Genomic DNA, 20,626 nt, shown 5'->3' on the forward strand with positions numbered 1-20,626 from the left:
TAATGCTCATTTCCATCATATTACTCTGGTTAGAAAGTAATTAGGTTCATTTATGGACTTCTGTGATATCGGATCACAACTGTACCTCAGGCAAAGTATCTCACGATTCCCACCACCCATTTACACTACCTCCTCCTGTTATCTACAAATTGCTAGTCTCTTTGAGAGGCAGGCTGCAAGTGCCAGCACCGTGTGAGCAAGCAGGGCAGAGGGGTGGGGGTGGGGCTTCTGATGAAAGGGTGGGAAAGGAGGTAGAGTAGGAGGAGCAATGAAGACAGCATATTCAGTGGCGCTGGGAGCTGCATTGCTGAAAGGGAAGAGGAAAGGGACTAGTAAAGAGTGACTATGAAAAGGTTCATTCATCTAGCAGGCGCTGAAGCGAAGACAACTTAAGGCTTGCAGCAGCCTGTGTATCAGAGGTGGGAGCATATCCTTTGCACAGGGACTGTATGGGGAGCTACATCTCCTTCGGGAGCAACGTATGGGGACAGCCTTCACGTCCCTTCATCACATCACTAGCTTGTCCTACCGACAAGTGGTGGCAGTGTCAGACAGCTGGCGAAGGAAACTACTGAAACCCTAGGGAAAAACAGGATGGAATGCCATTTCGCTTCATTTTAACTCCTGCAGAACTGATGAAATCACCGTGCTGGTCAGGAGCAGGTAGCAGGGACAAACTATTGGGATCCCGGTACACAGTTAGCATATACTTTTCGGAATTACACGCAGAGCAGGAGCAGAAGTGTTGGGATCACAGCGCGTGGCCCTTGTGCAGAAGTGCTGGGGTCTGGGCACAGGCAGATCTGTTGGAAACACTTTGGAAGTTTAACAGTTCAATAAAAAAAGCTGTTAAAATCGCAATACATATTTGCGGAACTGTTGGAAACAGTGCCCAGGAACAGAACTAATGGAATCCCAGTACAAGCCGCAAAAGAACTAGATCCCAAGAAAAGAGTTACAACAGGCTTGTTACCAAGGAGCAAAAATATTGATGCCGCCTAACCAGCCTGTCAGAACTTTTATGGAGTCGTAGTAGACAGGACACCAGCTGGGATTCCTGCATATGCTAGGATAGTCTTCATGTGTCTATGTATCTCAGGAAAAAAAACTGCTGGAATACCAGTGTTATAGACAGTGCAGAGAATCCTGCCACTTTCTTTTTACCGGATCAACGAGAGTTGTTAGAAATAGTTGCATACAAAGTAATCAAAAGGAACGGCTGGAAGTGCTAATGCACCTAGCTGAGCCGAGGGCACAGGAGATTCCATTTTAAGAGGGCAGGTGAAGTTCATCTGGACCTTGTGAAGAAGAGCATCTTCCGTGCTGGTGTCGTTGTGCAACATGTGCTAAGGTTCTGTCACTAGCCGGGTGCATGGACAGGGCTTATGGAACTGAGGCTACGGCTTCCTACTCGTCTGGATGCGGCTTCTTTGGGCTCGCTGAAGAAAAACGCCCTGCTATTGCTCGTAATGTTTACTCTGTGGGTCTACCTATTTTATTACAGTGTGGGTACTTGCAATCCCTTGCCAATGGACACTACCCGAGGGGTAAGTTCGGGGGCTCCAGTACCCAGCCTCCTCTCTAGGGTGCTAGTTCGAGCCCCGAGTTGGACGCCTGAGGTCGGTGTACCTGCTAGGGCTTCTTCCAGGGACTTGCTGCAGGACGAGGGTCCTGGTCAAAGGGAGCAGAGTGGCTCCGCCTCGGACACTATTCCTATTTCAACATTCTACAACGGTTCTGGTACTAAGAAGCTGCCTCAGGCCATCATTATTGGGGTGAAAAAGGGGGGCACACGGGCTCTGCTTGAGTTTTTGCGGGTGCACCCAGACATTCGAGCAGTTGGTGCAGAGCCACATTTCTTCGATCGGAACTATGACAAAGGTTTCCGATGGTACAGGTAGGTGCCATAAATGACCTTTTTGTCTAAGCGTGTATGTGCTATGTGCGTGATTGATACAACAGGCTATCAGTAGCCCAGTCCAAAATGACAACTTTAGAGGGGAGTCATTTGTAGGTGTAAGCGTTACCCGCATACTTTGGCATACATTCAGAGTTTTCCTTGTCATGCTAATTGTTACAAAGGTTGAAGTGAATGCAATATTTTATTTACTGGATTGCAGGTGTTTTGTTAAAAGTTACCTACCTATACAGAACACCAGAACAAGACGTTATTGCAGCGTAAGAACAGTTTGCACTTTAATTTGATGGCACAAGTCCCATGGGGGGCGTTGGAAGGAAATAAAGTTTATTTTAATGTATTTGTCCCCTTCCACCCCAATCCATGATGCCTGCTGTAGCTTATTAGACAAATAATATCTTAACATTTTAAACGAAAACATAGCCCAATGAAGCTGTGCGTCCCTGTTTAGTGAAGGTAGGCACACTTTTGTACGGTGCTGTGTAGTACTTGTAAAAGACGGCTACGGTTTTAAGATTAGGGTATTATAGAAGCTGATTGTAAAAAAAAAATGCTAACTCGGGAGCTGAGAACACATTTAAGTAAATTGCCAGGGATTTATCACTAGTGCACGGAAAATGACCCACCGTGGAGATACCTGGTAAATGTAGAAAAAACATGGGTGATGATAGGAAGGTATCGCCAGGGGCCCTTGGTGTTTAACCTTGTGACGCTGCATTGAACGTAGTGCGAGTACAAATATTATCCTGTTGGACAAGTAGGTGCTTGAGTACCATTTAATAAAGGAATCCGAAGTAACTCAGCACCCCCATTAATATCTTGTTCCATCAATTTCTCAAACAAGCTATTAATCTGCACAAAGAAGTGCTCAAGAGATCAACTTCTTCAAGTATTATATGACGACCCTTATTAACCCTGCAATATTCACAAGTGAAACAAAACGGTTTATTGAGGGATCTCTACCACACTCCCTATGTAAGTGTACATATAACGTTATCCTTTTGGGGTTTCTAGTATAGGCTGACACTGTATTGATGGCTCTTAATTTTCATCAATTGTAATTTTCAAAAATAGACGCAGGGACTTAAGTACCGAGAAGGAAAGACCCGCTTTACTGCGCTGATGGTGGTTCCCCCGGAGGTTGGCGTGTTTTGGGAGAGGGTTCCTAAATGCAGAGAACATGCTTACCTGTTGCAGCCACTGACATTACAGCAAGTGGATGATGTTACTGCCTGGTTTAAGCCCAGTATTCACTATTGCCCTTATTCTGAATGACAATGCTTTAATTTTCCTAAGCATAAAGCCAGTTAACTTCAACATCATTGGCTTGAATCTGTTTTAAACCCTACAGCTGGGCGCTGGAGCAGAAGGTGAGTGGTGTGGGGGTCTGTCGGGCTTTGCAGATCAGCATTCTCTTCAGATGTCCCTTTCTCTTAAGCACGTGAGGTGCTCATCACTTGATTTAAGTCCTCATCTGATTATTTTTTTGTTGTTATGATAATGACCGTCATCATTAATATAGTTCTGAGGAGAAAGCCCTGCTAACGGCCGAAACCAGTCAAAACACTCTGAACACTGTAGAGGAACCGACTCTTTACTGACTAATAGCGATAAATTGTCAGTGGAAGAAACGTTAGGTACATGTTCAATACCCTCATCCGCTCTTGTGGATGCTTCTAAATGCATCATGCCCCCCCCCCCCCTTACTTTACCAGTACCAGGACACTGGCTGTAATGTTATTGGCAGATCTTGCATTTGTTGTGTATAATCACAGGCACATTTAGAATTTCCAGATACTGAAGTACTTCTGTAGTTAAAACCATGTTCTTTGGCGCGCGCGCGCCCGCGCGTGTGCGTTTCATCTTTTTGCACTGGAACTGTGGAGGCTCTTCTGATGTCCCAGCACGTGCTAACTTCCCTGCACCGACACTATTACGAAACATTTCTTTTACTCTACAAAACACAGACTCTGACAGCAGATAATGAGTTTTAAACACATGTTTCGTGTTAAAGAGCAGACACTTTCAGAGAATTTTCCGACAGAATCCATTCTGCCACAGAACCAAATTCATTTTATGGAAAGTACCTGAAATCCAGACAGCAACCCCAGGGGTGGGTTGACGTTTACATCCCTAAGATTTTTTATAATAAAACGAGTGAAACATACATTAGGGTTACCACCTGTCCCACTTTGTGAGGGACAGTCCCTCTTTGGGCAGTTGTGTCCTGCAAAAAAACTAAAAAAAAAAATGACAACTGTCCTGAGATTTTAAGACAAAATGTTTTCCTATATTTTATGTAATAGTTGCATAAAACAGTTATTCTGTACCTGAAACATCTAAATGTTATAAGAAACAAAAATACGCAATTAAAATACTACAAGAATATGCTTTTATTTAGGCAAAAAAGTGAAGTTCTGTCCTTTGTACTGGTCGGGGGTATGTTTCACCCTGCAAAATCTGATATTTGTACTAAAAATGTCCCACTTTGGGCATTTGAAAAGGTGGCAACCCTGACATACATGCATTTAAATGCAGGCAAGATGTTGTACAACACGATAAATGCATGTAGCATAAACATAAATGTTACAGAGTTAGTTAAGTATCATCTTTTGCAGAGAATGCAAACAATTATTTAACAATATTTACCTAAAATGTATTGTTGTTATTATCATCATTGTCGTCATCTTAGCACTTGTGTTTGCTTTCTGTAGCTCTCTTAAGTTAGTGGCATTTCTTAAGTTAGTTGCCAAATGAGTTAAAATGTTATAGTGATCTCCTTTAAAGCTCTGGACGTGTATTTTTGTATTCCAGTAATAAGTCAGAAGGGTATATTGTGTTCAATTTCAGACCCACACACTCAGTCACAGTTAAATGTTGCAGAGACAATAGTTCTGCGCTGAAACGACATTATTTCTATGTTTTCGTGTCTATCAAAGTGTTGGTTAAGGAATAGATGTCTTATTAAGAATAGTTTCAAGACAGGAACTGAACAAAACAGCTAATAGAAAGCATCACTGTTATTTAATGCATAGAAAACAAGCACGATATATGGCATGCCGTTCACCTTCTTAGCTCAATAATTCTGGACAAAGCTAAAGTAATGGGGCGACGAAGGCCCCAAAATTAGGGATGATCTTTTAAATATTATTCTATTTCACTTTAAAAGTTAAAAGAACAACAATTTTTGCATCAGCATGCATTTCTGAACAATAAGACGTTGACATTATTGACTAACTGTAGTCTTCATAGAAACAAGACATACGAGGGATATGACAAAATTATGAGGCAAAAATTAAGGACAACAGAGCGGTATGATTTTGGTTACCTTGAAATTTTAAAAGAAAATTGTTCACTTTAATGTTAAACTTTTTGCACTTTTAACACTGTAACAGTTAGTTATGTCCCCCTTTTCAATACTGTGGCAGGGTGTGCTAATATTTTAATCAGCCAGTTACCCAGACTTTACTGATTCTTCATATATTGTGACATGCTAACACTCCATTATCTTTTTATGGATGACTCCGAGTTATTATATAAATGTATTAAGGAAAAGTATGACAAGTGTTGGGATATTGATTCTTAGGGGGACTTTTTATCGGTTTAAATCCTTAAAAAACAGAGAGCGAGAGACACAATTTACAGAAAAATAAAAGTTATACATTGTTTTGCTGTTGTTACACTGAAAGGTTAGGGATATCTTGATAGAGCAATGATAGTTAAATTGTATACTTTTTAATGAATAGAAATAGTAAAATGGCACAGTTTATTGAATCAGGAGAACAGAGGCATTAGTGAGTACACTGCAGTTTGGTTTCAGTTGTGATATGAAACATGCAATTTTAGTATGAACAAAAACAATCTTCTTATGAAAGAGTAAAGAAAGAAATGGAAAGAAAATTCAAAATCTTGCCATGCTGAGCATCTACATGATGAGAGGGACAGGGGCAGCAGAGGAGAGGAATAAAAAACTTGCTATGATAGTAGCAGTGCAGAAGCATTCCACAGTGGGCAAAATTCTATAGTCCAGGCATTCCTTTACCTCATGGACTGTTAGAAGAAGGTGTGTACCTACTCTGGATGTAGCCTGGATTTTTATAAATGGAAGCTGAGCTTATTTTGCATTTACTTTTTAAATACATTTTTTTACTATTTTAAATAAGTCTAGGCATCTGTTAAATGTTTTACTTTAATAAAACATAACATAATCATTGCACAGAATCAATTAACAAATGATACTACACTTAAAATAATGTGTTTCCTCTGTCGAAGTAGAGACCACAAAATGTAAGTAATGCATATTAGAGATCAGTATAATATTTAGGCATCATTTATTCTATACCTGTATTGTAAACAATCGTGAGCAACACAAAAAAGTGCCACAAAGCACAAGCACAAACTCTCAGCACTTGATGCATGCACGTGCAGTAAGTAATAACTTGCTATGATCATTGTCCAAAGTTCTCATCGGTGGTATAAACGTTATATAATAGAACTAAATGCACACTGCAGTCATATATTATACTTAGAGGAATTAACAATAACACCAGTATTTACTTAAGTTTGATACCTACTTCATTGAATTTAGACAGTCATTCAGTAATTGTGCTTTCAACTTGTTCAATGACTTCATTTTCATTAGTGGACAAGTGCCAAGTTGTTAGAAGTTACAGGCATAGAACTGCATATTGGAACAGGAAGTCATTTTAGCTAAAGTATGTCCTAGCTTGAATTACTTTTTCCTAAATCCAAAAATGCTGTTAAACAAATTGAGGAAATGATTGAGGTGAATCCAAGATGTCAGGGAGCATGTGCACCGAGCAGTCTGGGTAATAATAATATCCTTGGCTGTCACACCTCCCCAGCTGAGAACAAAGCCGATAACACTGAACCAGTGACTGCTGTAGTTAACACCAATCGTGGTACAAGTGATAGGAAGAAACATTTAGTCATGAATTAATTACTCGACTAGAGATCATTTTGTTTGGAATACTGCTGATTTATAAAAGACCATTGCTTAGCATTGTATATATAGCAGCAGTTCTCCATTAAAACCAGAAAATTAATTTCATAGACCTGTGGAATATGCACCTGGATGAAAGACATTCCTTGTATATTAAAATGATATGTGACCAGTGTTAGAATAGCAACAGGAATCTGTGCAGAGAATTTATGAACTTGCGTTATTGCTGAGGGAGTTATGGACCTGATAATTCCTTTTTATTTATTTATTTTTTAGAAAAAAGTAAAATATCATATGTGTAAGCCACTATTTAATAATTTGGAGAATGCTACAGCATGGAGTAAAGGGCTACTTTCTCTTCATGATATTTTAGAAATCTAACATCCAGGTAGCTATACAGCTACATGCACCCCTACCCACCCTTGCATGCATAGCTGCAGAGGAACCAGTGGGGCAAAATACTCAGTCTTTTTGTACCATTTGGAATGCTTTCCTTTCTGGACATCAGCTAAGCCCAGCAGCAAGAATATTCTTAGACAGCTGGTCTAAACAGGAGTTGTGGAATTGTACCCCAACTTCTGGAGTGCTCATTGACTGCGAATTAGCACAAAATGCTTATGTGTACACCAAATATTTATTCTGCTCACATCAGTATGGTGTATATCTTAACTATACAATAAAACATGTGGCACATATTAAAATTATTACATTATAAAGTATTAATTGAGATCTATGAATTTAACAATAATACATGACTTGAGACCTAATTGTTTTCTTTATAGACTCACTTGAACCCTTATAATTTAACTGATATGCTTTAATGTGGGATGTATGGAGTCCTTGTATATCCATCTTATTGGCCCCTTTAAATATGAATTTGTAGTTGTACACCATGTGTGTGCCAGGCCACACCCCTAGATGCAGCAATAAGTTTGTTTTTATCAGTTGCTTTCCCTGTATAGTACCTAACAATGTTCAAAAGCTGCCTACACACAATTTATTCAAACTAAACAACAACAACAAAAAAAGTTGTAAAGGATCGTTCTATATTTAACACAAGTCAGAGCAATTAAGTACAGAAATGGAGCCTTAGATATGTTTCCTTCTATACTTAAGTTTTACACTTTGCAGTTATATCATTAGACTTTTACCATCTGTTTAGAGCATATTTTCGCTTTTGTCAGTACAACTTTATGATTTTGCAGTATTAATTTTGAATAAAAAGCATTCATACAAGTTTTTTTTTACCAAAATGGCATTCCCTAGTTCACTTTTGTTTCTTTAATTGAATATGCTTGTTCCTAGAACTATGCTTCTGTCGAATTTAGTCTGAACATGCTGTCCTTGAATGTAACAGCAGTAGTGTATGTAATTTGTAGAGAAACAAATATTAGATCACTGCTCTGTGATTTGTAGTTTACAACTAATCATCTATAAACAAATTAACTGTCCTGTGTTAGCAGCTGTGTGTGATTTGAAGTTACGGCATGAAAAACCAACAGGTACTGGGACTTCAATGCTATCTGTTTAGATGAAGAAAGACTCATTGCTGTGTTTTTTTTTTGTTTTGTTTTTTTTGTTTAGGAGTGATCTCTTACTTAAGAACAATAACAACCAAATGCAAGTAACTCAATTAATGCTTTTAAATTAGCCAACACAAACAAAACGAAAAAAAAAAAAAATATTGAACTCTTTTGCTTTTTTTGGAAAATATTGTAACATTTGGAAAAACATTTCTTTGATTAAAAAAGAAATCACACACCTGCCCTTGATACTGGGAGAAAATGGGAAATAACTTTACATTCCCCTTTATTTTTAAGGGGAAACATTGTTTTCATTTTACAGCAAGATTTTCATAAACACATTTTAAGTTTTCCTGATTAAGTGCTCTCATCACTGAAATTATCACTTCTCAAAACAACTCATAGAAGTGTAACATTTTCAGTGTATTCTAGAAAATATTTCCAAGTCATCAAGATTTAAAACCATGTATGACTTTGTTTCAAAAATGCTTTAATTATTACCCATTTGTCCCTACTTTTAGTAATACTTGTCAAAGTTAGAAAAGTTTTTGATATTTCTACTGAAATAGTGCACTTGAGTATTCACAGTGGTCCTTGAGTTTGTTAGTTTATCTCTAACTACAACAAATGTTGCAAAAACACAATTATGGTTTAAAATTGTGATATATACATCTATCTATATATCTATATCTATAGTTATATAAAATGTTACAACAGTGTCTGTGAAGGCAATGCTGCAGGAGAGGAGCTTTATATGTGTCATTATTCTTTTTGACTTCAGAAATCAGTTATATTTAATATAATAGATACACACACATTGTACAATACATTTTCCTTGGAAATTACAATTTTTAATTCTTTGGATACACTACAAGATATTACATATGTTTCTTCCTTCCCAAGAAGAGCTGTTGAAAGTTCCATGTTTTGCTTTATGAAAATTTCATTGTGTGTTTGACAAAAGGGCTGATTAAAATACTTGTGAGGTATAGTGCCAATACATTACTTCTGTCACTAAGCTTTATATGATAGACACCTTTATCTTTGACAGCTGCACTTTGGTAGAATATGTCCAAAAAAGTAAGTGTTGCATGGCAGTTTACTGGTACACAGTGAGGGTATCCATCTTTTCTGCTGGTAACACACTTATGAAGACAACCTTGGTATCTGAAGACTTTGGTATGTGGGCAAAGGGGGAAGGGTTGGCTGTCCTATCCATGGTGGTGGTTAAGGGATGAGTCTCAAGTGCATCTTCTCTGGTAAACACCAGAGGGTGTCCATCACCAGACTTGGGTACTAGCATTGCAGATAGCTGATAATATGTGTAACAGCACAGATCGTGCAAGCAAACATTTTTAGTACATGAGATATGCAGAGATGATGGTATCACACTACATCTGAAAGTTAGATGGGAAGGAGGGAATGGAGTTTCCTAAAGTTATGGGACTGACTGCTACTTACCCCATTCACCCCAAACAAGGCATTCTGATGACAAAGTTTGTAGGGAATTGATAGCATTAGATATTCCTGATCTGAATATGCAGGTGAAGCATGAAGGTATAGGGGTGAAGTTAAAAGAACCAAAGTCAGGTTCACTTCAGAATTGGAGTAAGTGATCAGCAGGAAGGCCAGAATACTGGCGCATGAAAAGAAAAATTAGAATGTTTCTGTACACCACCTCACATGCCACATGTTTACAAAGGAACTGTGTGCTACTCTGTGATATTAATCTGATGGTCACGTGCCACTGATGAGACTGATGGGCATGTGTCACTGATGAGACTGATGGGCATGTGTCACTGATGAGACTGACAGGCATGTGGCACTGATGAGACTGATGGGCAGACTGATGGGCATGTGTCACTGATGAGACTTATGGACATGTGTCACTGATGAGACTGACAGGCATGTATCACTGATGAGACTGATGGGTATGTGTCACTGATAAGACTGACAGGCATGTGTCACTAATGAGACTGATGGGCAGACTGATGGGCATATGTCACTGATGAGACTGACAGACTTGTCACTGATGAGACTGATGGGCATGTGTCACAGATGAGACTGACAAGAATGTGTCACTGATGAGACTGATGGGCATATGTTACAGATGAGACTGACATGCATGTGTCACTGATGAGACTGATGGGCATGTGTCACTGATGAGACTGACAAGCATGTGTCACTGATGAGACTGACAGACGTGTCACTGATGAGACTGATGGGCATGTGTCACTGATGAGACTAACAGGCATGTGTCACAGATGAGACTGACAGGCATGTGTCACTGATGAGACTGATGGGCATGTGTCAGTGATGAGACTGATGGGCATGTGTCACAGATGAGAATGGCAGGCATGTTTCACTGATGAGATTGATGGGCATGTGTCACTGATGAGACTGATGGGCATGTGTCACAGATGAGACTGACAGGCATGTGTCACTGATGAGACTCATGGGCATGTGTCACAGATGAGACTGACAGGCATGTGTCACTGATGAGACTAATGGGCATGTGTCACTGATGAGACTGACAGGCATGTTTCACTGATGAGACTGACGGGCATGTGTCACTGATGAGACTGATGGGCATGTGTCACTGATGAGACTGATAGGCATGTGTCACTGATGAGACTGACGGGCATGTGTCGCTGATGAGACTGACAGGCATGTGTCACTGATGAGACTGATGGGCATGTGTTACTGATGAGACTGACAGGCATGTGTCACTGATGATACTGATGGACATGTGTTACTGATGAGACTGATGGGCATATGTCACTGATGAGACTGACAGGCATGTGTCACTGATGAAACTGATGGGCATGTGCCACTAATGAGACTGACGGGCATGTGTTACTGATGAGACTGATGGGCATGTGTCACTGATGAGACTGACAGGCATGTGTCACTGATGAAACTGATGGGCATGTGTTGCTGATGAGACTGATGGGCATATGTCACTGATGAGACTGATGGGCATGTGTCACTGATGAGACTGATGGGCATATGTCACTGATGAGACTGACAGGCATGTGTCACTGATGAGACTGACGGGCATGTGTCACTGATGAGACTGATGGACATGTGTTACTGATGAGACTGATGGGCATGTGTCACTGATGAGACTGACGGGCATGTGTCACTGATGAGACTGATGGGCATGTGTCACTGATGAGACTGACGGGCATGTGTCACTGATGATACTGATGGACATGTGTTGCTGATGAGACTGATGGGCATATGTCACTGATGAGACTGACAGGCATGTGTCACTGATGAAACTGATGGGCATGTGCCACTAATGAGACTGACGGGCATGTGTTACTGATGAGACTGATGGGCATGTGTCACTGATGAGACTGATGGGCATATGTCACTGATGTGACTGACAGGCATGTGTCACTGATGAGACTGATGGGCATGTGTCACTGATGAGACTGATGGGCATGTGTCACTGATGAGACTGATGGACATGTGTCTCTGATGAGACTGACAGACATGCTTCACTGATGAGATTGATGGGCATGTGTCACAGATGAGACTGACAGGCATGTGTCATTGATGAGATTGACAGGCATGTGTCACTGATGAGACTGATGGGCATGTGTTACTTATGAGACTGACAGGCATGTGTCACTGATGAGACTGATGGACATGTGTCTCTGATGAGACTGACATGCATGTGTCACTGATGAGACTGACAGGCATGTGTCACTGATGAGACTGATGGGCATGTGCCACTAATGAGACTGACGGGCATGTGTCATTGATGAGACTGATGGGCATGTGTCACTGATGAGACTGATGGGCATATGTCACTGATGAGACTGATGGGCATGTGTCACTGGTGAGACTGACAGGCATGTGTCACTGATGAGACTGATGGGCATGTGCCAGTAATGAGACTGACGGGCATGTGTCACTGATGAGACTGACGGACATGTGTCATTGATGAGACTGATGGGCATGTGTCACCGATGGGACTGACAGACATGTGTCACTGATGAGACTGACGGACATGTGCCACTGATGAGACTGACAGACATGTGTCACTGATGAGACTGACGGACATGTGTCACTGATGAGACTGATGGGCATGTGTCACTGATGAGACTGACGGACATGTGTCACTGATGAGACTGATGGGCATGTGTCACTGATGAGACTGATGGACATGTGTCACTGATTAGACTAAATGTCATGTGTCACTGATGAGACTGATGCTATTGTGGATTACTTCAGTTAACTTTGCCAAGTATCCTTCAATGATCTCAAGCTAAAGTAGGATATTTCCTTCTTCTGTACGGTCTATGCACTTGTAATTCTGGCCCAATAAAAGACACATACCTGTTGTATACATTCTTCCATGAATGAGCATTCTGGAAGTATTGTCTTATGAGGTGACACTGCTCTTCTGGATGACTAGATTGATGTGACTTGTGATTTTGTTTTGCCATTGTTAGTAACTTATGTCAAGGAATGGCTTTTCAGTTATGTGTTACGGTTGCCCTGCTGCAGTTTCATGATGTCACTGGCTCAACTTCTGTTGTCGGAGTCCTCCCTCATGGCTTTACTTTGACTTATTTTGGAACTGGCAGTTATCCATTAATCAGATCAGATCTGCACATAAATTAATATGCAGTGTGTGTAGCTCCACTTGGAATAGCTGGACACAGATTCAGTTTTGTTCAAGGACCTTCTGAGTGGTTATTTTTAGTTAATATTTAATGGAATCCATAAGCAGTATATTTAGGATATGCACACTATGCTAAACATGGAGCTCTGTAGCGAAGGGTTAGGTTATGCATTATTCAGACTTCATGTTTCCATTAATACATGCATTACACTGGACCTTCCTCCTTATCACGTGCTAACAACTGGGGCAAAATTATAGTCTAGATTAGCAGAATCTAGTAATCAAGAGCAGAAAAGGTCCCCTTTAACAGTAAAGGAGAAATTATTTTCACACAAAAATGCCTAGCGAATGAAAGATAATATTTACTGTTTTGCGACTGTACCGGCGAATATGGGTGCATCATCACAGTAGCAATGAGCTGTACTCCCTGACGCCTTTTTCAAATGCAACACACACACAGTACTAGAAAGCACTATGAAGTAGGTTCAAACCCTGCTGAGTTCCACCTATGCACAGACTGAATTAAATGGTGCTTACTAAGAAGAGACTGCATTAAACAAATGTTATTTTGCTTATTAAATTAAAATTACATTTACAGCTGTTACTGAAAGCAGTTCTTTGTACTAATTTAAATCAATTATAAACAGGGTCATGCCTTCTATTGACTTAAACTGTGACCAATAGAAGCTGGAAGTACGCATAAATATTAGGTGGCACTATTGTTATACGCCCTACATGCAGCTGATTTTTAAAATACTGGTGAGAATGAATTACTATAATAATAATAATAATAATGGGTACTACTTGTTCTAGATGAAGAACTGCATTTCCACTTGGAAGCACTGTGTTTTGCACAAATTGAAGAAGTACAACTCCTTTTCTGCTTTTGGATGCAATCATTATAATGAGCCAGAGAGTTAATGCAGTCGCTGAATTAGAAGGTAGTAGTGAGCCTGACAGCAAATGTCCTTGTCAGGTATAAAGGCAAGAATTATCTTTGGCATTGACAGGCTTATAGTCTTTTCTTACATGTGTGTCCAGACCACTAAGGCAATACCAAGGCTGGTTCGGCAGTGAATGTACATGTTAGTAGTGTTAGAAACCTACTCTCCTCATAAAGAGCAGAGATATATGTGTCTATAGGTAGGGAAAAAAGAATATGTGTCCTGCTGAGCACAATGCATGACATATTTTCTTTTCCTGAAACGTTTGTTTTAGGGAATTGTGTTGAATTTTACTTTGTTTACACAAAGAGGAATATGTCAGGTCATTAGGTCATTATATACCTGGGACCTTGTAGTGCTGTTATTTGCTTAGCAAAAAGTTATATTATTTAAGCACTTAAAAATAAATGAATTATTAGTTAGCCATGTGTCTGTTACTTAGCAGGTAATACATTCAATTATCTTTTAATCCATTTCTGTTCATGTATTTTTTTAGCAACACATCAGAAAAAAAGCAGTTGAAAGCTCTGATTTATACTATATTTCCTTATTTTTTCAAATTGTTAGTAGAAAACATGTAACTGAAAAAATATATCTAATATAGAATAAGTTGGATTAGCATTAAAAGTATTACATTTAATGCCAGTATTGAACAGCTGTAATTTATGAAGCATTGTTTCTGATGAAGAATAATTATTAGATTTTAAAAATAACTAGACAAATACTAGTTATTTGAGAAGTTTTTTCAGTTTCAGATTGACATTGTCTGTATTCCTTTTCCAGTTAGAAACTAGTTTGAAAGTAAACAATTTTAATTTAATCCTTACGGTTATGGACAGCTATCGACTTGTTGCCCTGCAGTTTTTGTTTTCCATTACTGCCATCTTCAGCAGTAATCTCAGACAGCAGGTTCCCAGTGGACTGAAGAAGTACCGCTACAAAAAGTGATTGATGTCCAGCAACTGGAACCTAAGCAGTTTTAGTTGTTCTTGGTTGTATAAGATTGGGTCCAGTCACGATGCTCATGATTTGAGGTGCAAACTAACTTTAGGTATCAACAGTTTTGTCGTAACAAAATTGTTATGCTCATAGTATCTTTAATATTATAAACAGTGAGAGAAAGGCAAGCAGGTGTCCAGGAGAAGATGAACCACATCTGTGATGTTGCTTTCAGATGATTAGTGAAGGCCTCAGGCCACATAAAATGCCAATGAATGAACAATTAGTAAGAGGGTCCTTGGAATTAAGCTGTAGCACCACTGTCTGTACGGTGCTGTCTTAAACTAATCTGGGCTATAGCTCATCTTTTTTCTCTGTTTTAAGATAGCTCTCTTACCATCTGGCTTTCTCACTTTCTCTGGGTACATAAACTTTTCATGCCAGGATTATCCCCTTTAAGAGGGTTAGTGCAAGTTTTAACATTGTTCTGTACCATTGAAGGAGGAAAATTAATCGAGTAGCTGCATAAAGGAATTATGAAATGCAGAATGCAGAAATATATGTTTAAAAATATTTGCAAACATTCTGTTTTAAGACATCATGAGATATACATGCAAATTATCCCAGAAATAATAATAAAACAACTTTTCAGCACAAGGGCTCAAAATGCATCATGATACACCGGACACCACCAGAGCTGGCTTACTAGTGTTATTACACACTTATGTGCCAGTGTACATTTCTGAGCCTTTGGGCTGAAACAGTTTTATTTTTCTGTCTCCCATGATGGCTTAAATATTTGCTATTTGGATGCAGTTAGTTATTACCCCCAATACTAGAATCCAGTGACTCACAAACCCACATTTGTCATTTTTCCAAGAAATCGGACATTATGCAGAACATATTCACAATGAAGTGAGAATAGTTATACCAGTCTGGGAAAACATTTACAACTAGAATACTTTCAGATATATAAAACATACTACAGATATGGGAAACATACATGTAATAATGTGGAAGCAGATGTGCTCTTAAATGGAACAGGGCTGTATGTTCAGCTGCTGATACACTGGTGGTCAAGACACCCATTAACTAAAGTGAATGTACTCACCGCAGAATGTCCTCAGTTTTTAAACTGTGCAAACATGCTTTTTTTCTAAGAACTGTACATTTAGAAATCAAGCAAAAAATATTGGTGCTTAATTTATGGGGTAGTATGACTTAGATTGCAAATTATGCAGTTTCTACCCTGGTTCTATAACAAGCACAAGATGAAGCTGTAAGTACCACAGCAGTCATAATGGTGAATTTCATATTATGTAAACTATGGGCTACTAGCTTACTGGTCAAGACCTGTCTTCTGAATCCTGATGTTATTTATCTCGCGTAATTTAATGGAATGTAGTTGAATTTCTGTAGCAGGTTTTGGAAGCATACATGCTCTGTTTTGTTTTAATACACAAGCAGCTATTTTATTGCATATTCATGCTGCTTTACTGTCATCACTGATGTCAGATGAATGATTATGATCTTAGAAGGCATTATTGATTTTAATTTTTTCCTAAACATCTGTTGCATGTCATCCTCAGCCTTCAAAGCATCCTCTTATCAATCAGCATGAGCATTGTATATTTTATTTAGTTTATTTTGGTAATTTATTTTTAAATTGTAAATTATTTACTTCTCAGATGAGGTCGCTTGTAAATATCTTCTCTTTGTGTCTGACAGGAGAGCTTTAGGCATCAGCGTATTTTCTGGCAGGTTGACATTTGTCCTGCAGCACCCTGCTGTACAGGTTTTGGCTGAAGCTGAAGTTTAACTGATCCCTGTTTTTCTGTGCCCAACTAGATTAATCAAAACAATTTGCTGGGGGTGGGAAGGAGCGGGTAGTGAAAGAAAGAAAAAACAAAAAGAAGGAAGTTTATTCAACTTAAACTCAATAAAGATTTGTATGAAGGGAATAAATCAGCCATGGATAACTATTTTTCTAGTCAGAGTCAAAAGGGACATATTCAGCTCAACAAATTTCTCTTTAGGAAATGTAAAACACTCCAATACTTGCATTTTAATATCTCTAGGATTAGCTGATGTTACCATTACATTTACAAATCACAGTGTATTTTTTCTTTCATAGGTTTCAAAACACCATTGCTCTTTTATTTTGCTTGATCTCATGTTAATCTAATTCTTTGAAATATCTTCAGTTTCCACATTTTAATGGCTAACATATCCCAGAACCAATTATTTCTACTATGTCTGCCCATTTACATTCAATATATATATATATATATTTATATATATATGTATTTATATATATATATATATATATATATATATATATATATATATATATATATATTCACACACATGGATTATGTTTCTATTTTAGTTAGGTTACTGTGCATTCAGCTGTACTTTTAGAGAGCATTATTCATAAATCTGTTCCAGAGCTGTGGTTTGTTGGCTGGCTTTAACTCAAATGTCTGACTTTCCTTTCATTGAGCACTAGCAAAGTTGTGATATTTTCTTAGAGTGACACATCTACAGGTGGAGATTGTGGGTATTTAAGTCCAGTTTTCCTGGGTGTAGCAAAGATACTTGTAGCTAAATATTTTAACTTGTACAGTATGGTAGAAGTGTCAGGTCCATGGCTTTGTACTTTGTAATTTCTCCTCAGTGTTTAACACCACCATATTTAACTGATCTATATTTCTGGTCTGGCGCACAAGTTTTTTTCAGCTACATCTTTGGAGTTGTACTCTGTCATGCCATCCCTGTTATTTCTCTGGTGTGGTCTGCTGTGGTGTCATTTCTCCTTATTTTTCTCTAACTTCCAACGTCCCGATACATTTTTTAACTCATAGAACAATGAACATGGCCGATCCTTTCACTTGTGGCATCTCTTAATTTAAGGTCTATTTGCAACATAGTCAAAAGTATGAAGAAAATTTCTGCAAAGACTTTCAAAAGAGTCAGGAGTAATTATTAGAACAACCAGAATGTAATTTTAATTTAATGATAACATTTGGTTGTGGAGACTGTTACACATTATGGTCATGACAAACTGATAAAAAATACACTGAACAGGAGTTAAGAAAGCAAAGCATTAAATGCATCAGAATGATTTGCCTTTCTATTTTTGCATATCAGGTAACACTGCTACTATAAAGTTTCGCTGTTCTGCTTGCTGCTTATGGATTTAATAGTTTTAACACCTTATGCAAGTTTCATTGGCTGAACAGAGATTAAAGCTTTGACCCTGAAACTTGACTGACCACACACCTGAGTGCATTTGTTGTTACTCTGCAGGTCCTGAGACTTATCTTGGGGATACAAGGTAGCATGTGGGCTCATTGGGTAAAATTTGAACCACACAGCTCAGGGTTGAAGGATTCAGCCTTCAGTCACTGGAGTTCATATATTATTTCTGTGTCAGTTTTGTCTGAGTGCTCTGGGTTCCTTCCAACTCAGTTTACTGGCTAATCTACATTGCCTATAATAGAAATATACGTATTTGTGTATGTTTAAAAGAATAAAGGAATAGGGAGAAAAGGTAACCTTTTTTTGTTTTACATGAAAACTTTCCAGGCTTGTCTGAATATCTTCATTTGGACCTATAGTTGTAGATGTATATCTAAATTGTCATAGCCATAGCCATAGGTTTACTGTATATGTAGTACCTTTAAAAACTGTCATCTTCAGTAAAGATGTTTTAAAAGAAAATGTATGGAATGTATGGCTGGACAGGTTTGTTTCTGTATATTTGTAACTTCTAGTGACTTTGTAGATGTCTAAAGGAATATAAAAGAAATATTAAGTTATACGTTCTGAGAAAAAACATGGTTCTGTATAGATTGTACTGTAGCAGTAAACCATATTTATTTGTTGTTTGATTTATAAAAGTTAAGAAAGAAATATCCTGACAAAAAACGCTAATAAATTTGAGAAATGGCATAATGAAGCTGAAGTCAAAGTGGCTGTAAAGTATGCAGGGTGCATTTTATAGCTGAAATTCATGGGAGTTATTGTTTTTATTTTATTTTTCACTTCACTAGGAAGTTTTACAGAGCCATAACCTCTGTTCTGAGGAGCTTGGGAAGAATACCTCCATAGTTTAAGAAAATTTAGAATAATTTATAGAAACATACAATACAGTAACATAGTTTACAAGAAACTGTAGCAAAATAATAGCACTGATATAAAATTATGAGTAAGAAAAGACCTAATTGTTCTGTTGTATGTTACAGTAAGCATCAAATGAATATGAAGGAGTAAGCGTGAACCCACTCATTTTAGCTGGTGGTGACTGTAATACTAACAGTGCCTGACTTTAGTAGAGGCCCATAGTTTGCTGTTTTAGCCAGGGGGCTATATCCTGGACACCTGCTACAATAGTGATATCATTTAGATATGTAGAAAAGGGTGGCTAGCACCTTTCACATAATTGTGAATAAATTAGCAGCATAAAATGCATTATGAAAAGCATTAAACAAATACATTTGTATAAAAGAACTATACCTTTTGATAAGGTACATAGACTATATCTGCAATATATCTTTTATGTACATAAGGCTGCTGATATGATAGATGATTATAGCTCTTTTGCTTTCAACTGCTCTGGTACAAAATACATAAATGTACGTTGCAGTTTACAGCAGGACATACACTATCTTGGTTACCTAATGCACGCACCCTCTCTCTCTCTCTCTCTCTCTCATATTTATATATGGGTTCATGTCATATTATCAAGTTTTGGAAACTCAAAATTCATATGGTGGAGAGCATATGTTCGAGTTTCCTAAACCTCAAATGTAAAAAAAAGGAAAAAAACTATGTTTTTTCCACCTGCACATACCCATGATCATGGAATTTACTGTTTTCCCCACTGTAGTGTGATTTCAGAGTTGATAGATATAATTTGCAGGGGGTATGGGGGTACATGGGGGCTTGTCCCCCTGCAAAAACAGATTTTTTTTTTACCTTTGAGTTTTCTGAAGTTTGAACATATGGTCGTGACTACTTGATTGTGTGAATTTTGAGTTTCTGAAACTCAATAACATTAACACACACACACATATATATATATATATATATATATATATATATATATATATATATATATATATATATATACATGTATACTTATACATATACATACACACCTATATTTATATTTGTGTGTATGTGTGTGTGTGTGTGTGTGTGTGTGTGTCTTTTTATTGAAAATTTAAATTATTTAGACTTTACATTTGTCTGCTGCATTGTTATAATGGGAGGAGGAAGGACCTAGAAGAGCTGGACATCTGGACGCTCCAGGATTTTCACTCAGCCACCTGTAGAAGACCCAAGATGATCAGCTTTGGGCTTCCTCCTTGAGCATCAAGAATGAATTAAATGGGATAATAGTTCTATACTGATAATAAAATTAACACGTGTTCTAACTAAATGTCAAAGTAATGGATCATGTCTTTGTTGCAGTTGGTGCATGGTGTTATGCTTTTCTCTGTTGGCTGTTTATTACCTGAAAAAGCAATATATGAAGGGTTGGTGAGGGGTACCTGTTGTTGATGTACCATAGTACAGGTTATCTATTAGAAATGGGTACTGCATGAACATCCAAGTCAAATCTTAGAATATGTGCGTGCTACAACATACATAGGCATACACATACACACTCACAGAAAAGGAAATGCTGAAAGG

General features: G+C 38.2%; 1 protein-coding gene across 1 annotated transcript in view; it reads left to right on the forward strand.

Moving 5' to 3' along the window:
* Window positions 1-311: 311 nt before the first annotated feature.
* The window catches only part of LOC122813031 (heparan sulfate glucosamine 3-O-sulfotransferase 3B1-like), a 62,832-nt gene continuing 42,517 nt past the window's right edge, over window positions 312-20,626 (forward strand). Inside the window, exon 1 of the mRNA XM_044085141.1 lies at window positions 312-1,897. Coding sequence (XP_043941076.1) covers window positions 1,386-1,897 — 512 coding nt within the window. The 5' untranslated portion in view covers window positions 312-1,385. The remainder of the gene's footprint in view (window positions 1,898-20,626) is intronic.

Source organism: Protopterus annectens, chromosome 10.part0 (genome assembly GCF_019279795.1).
Source record: "Protopterus annectens isolate FY-2018-M chromosome 10.part0, PAN1.0, whole genome shotgun sequence".
Taxonomy (NCBI): domain Eukaryota; kingdom Metazoa; phylum Chordata; order Ceratodontiformes; family Protopteridae; genus Protopterus; species Protopterus annectens.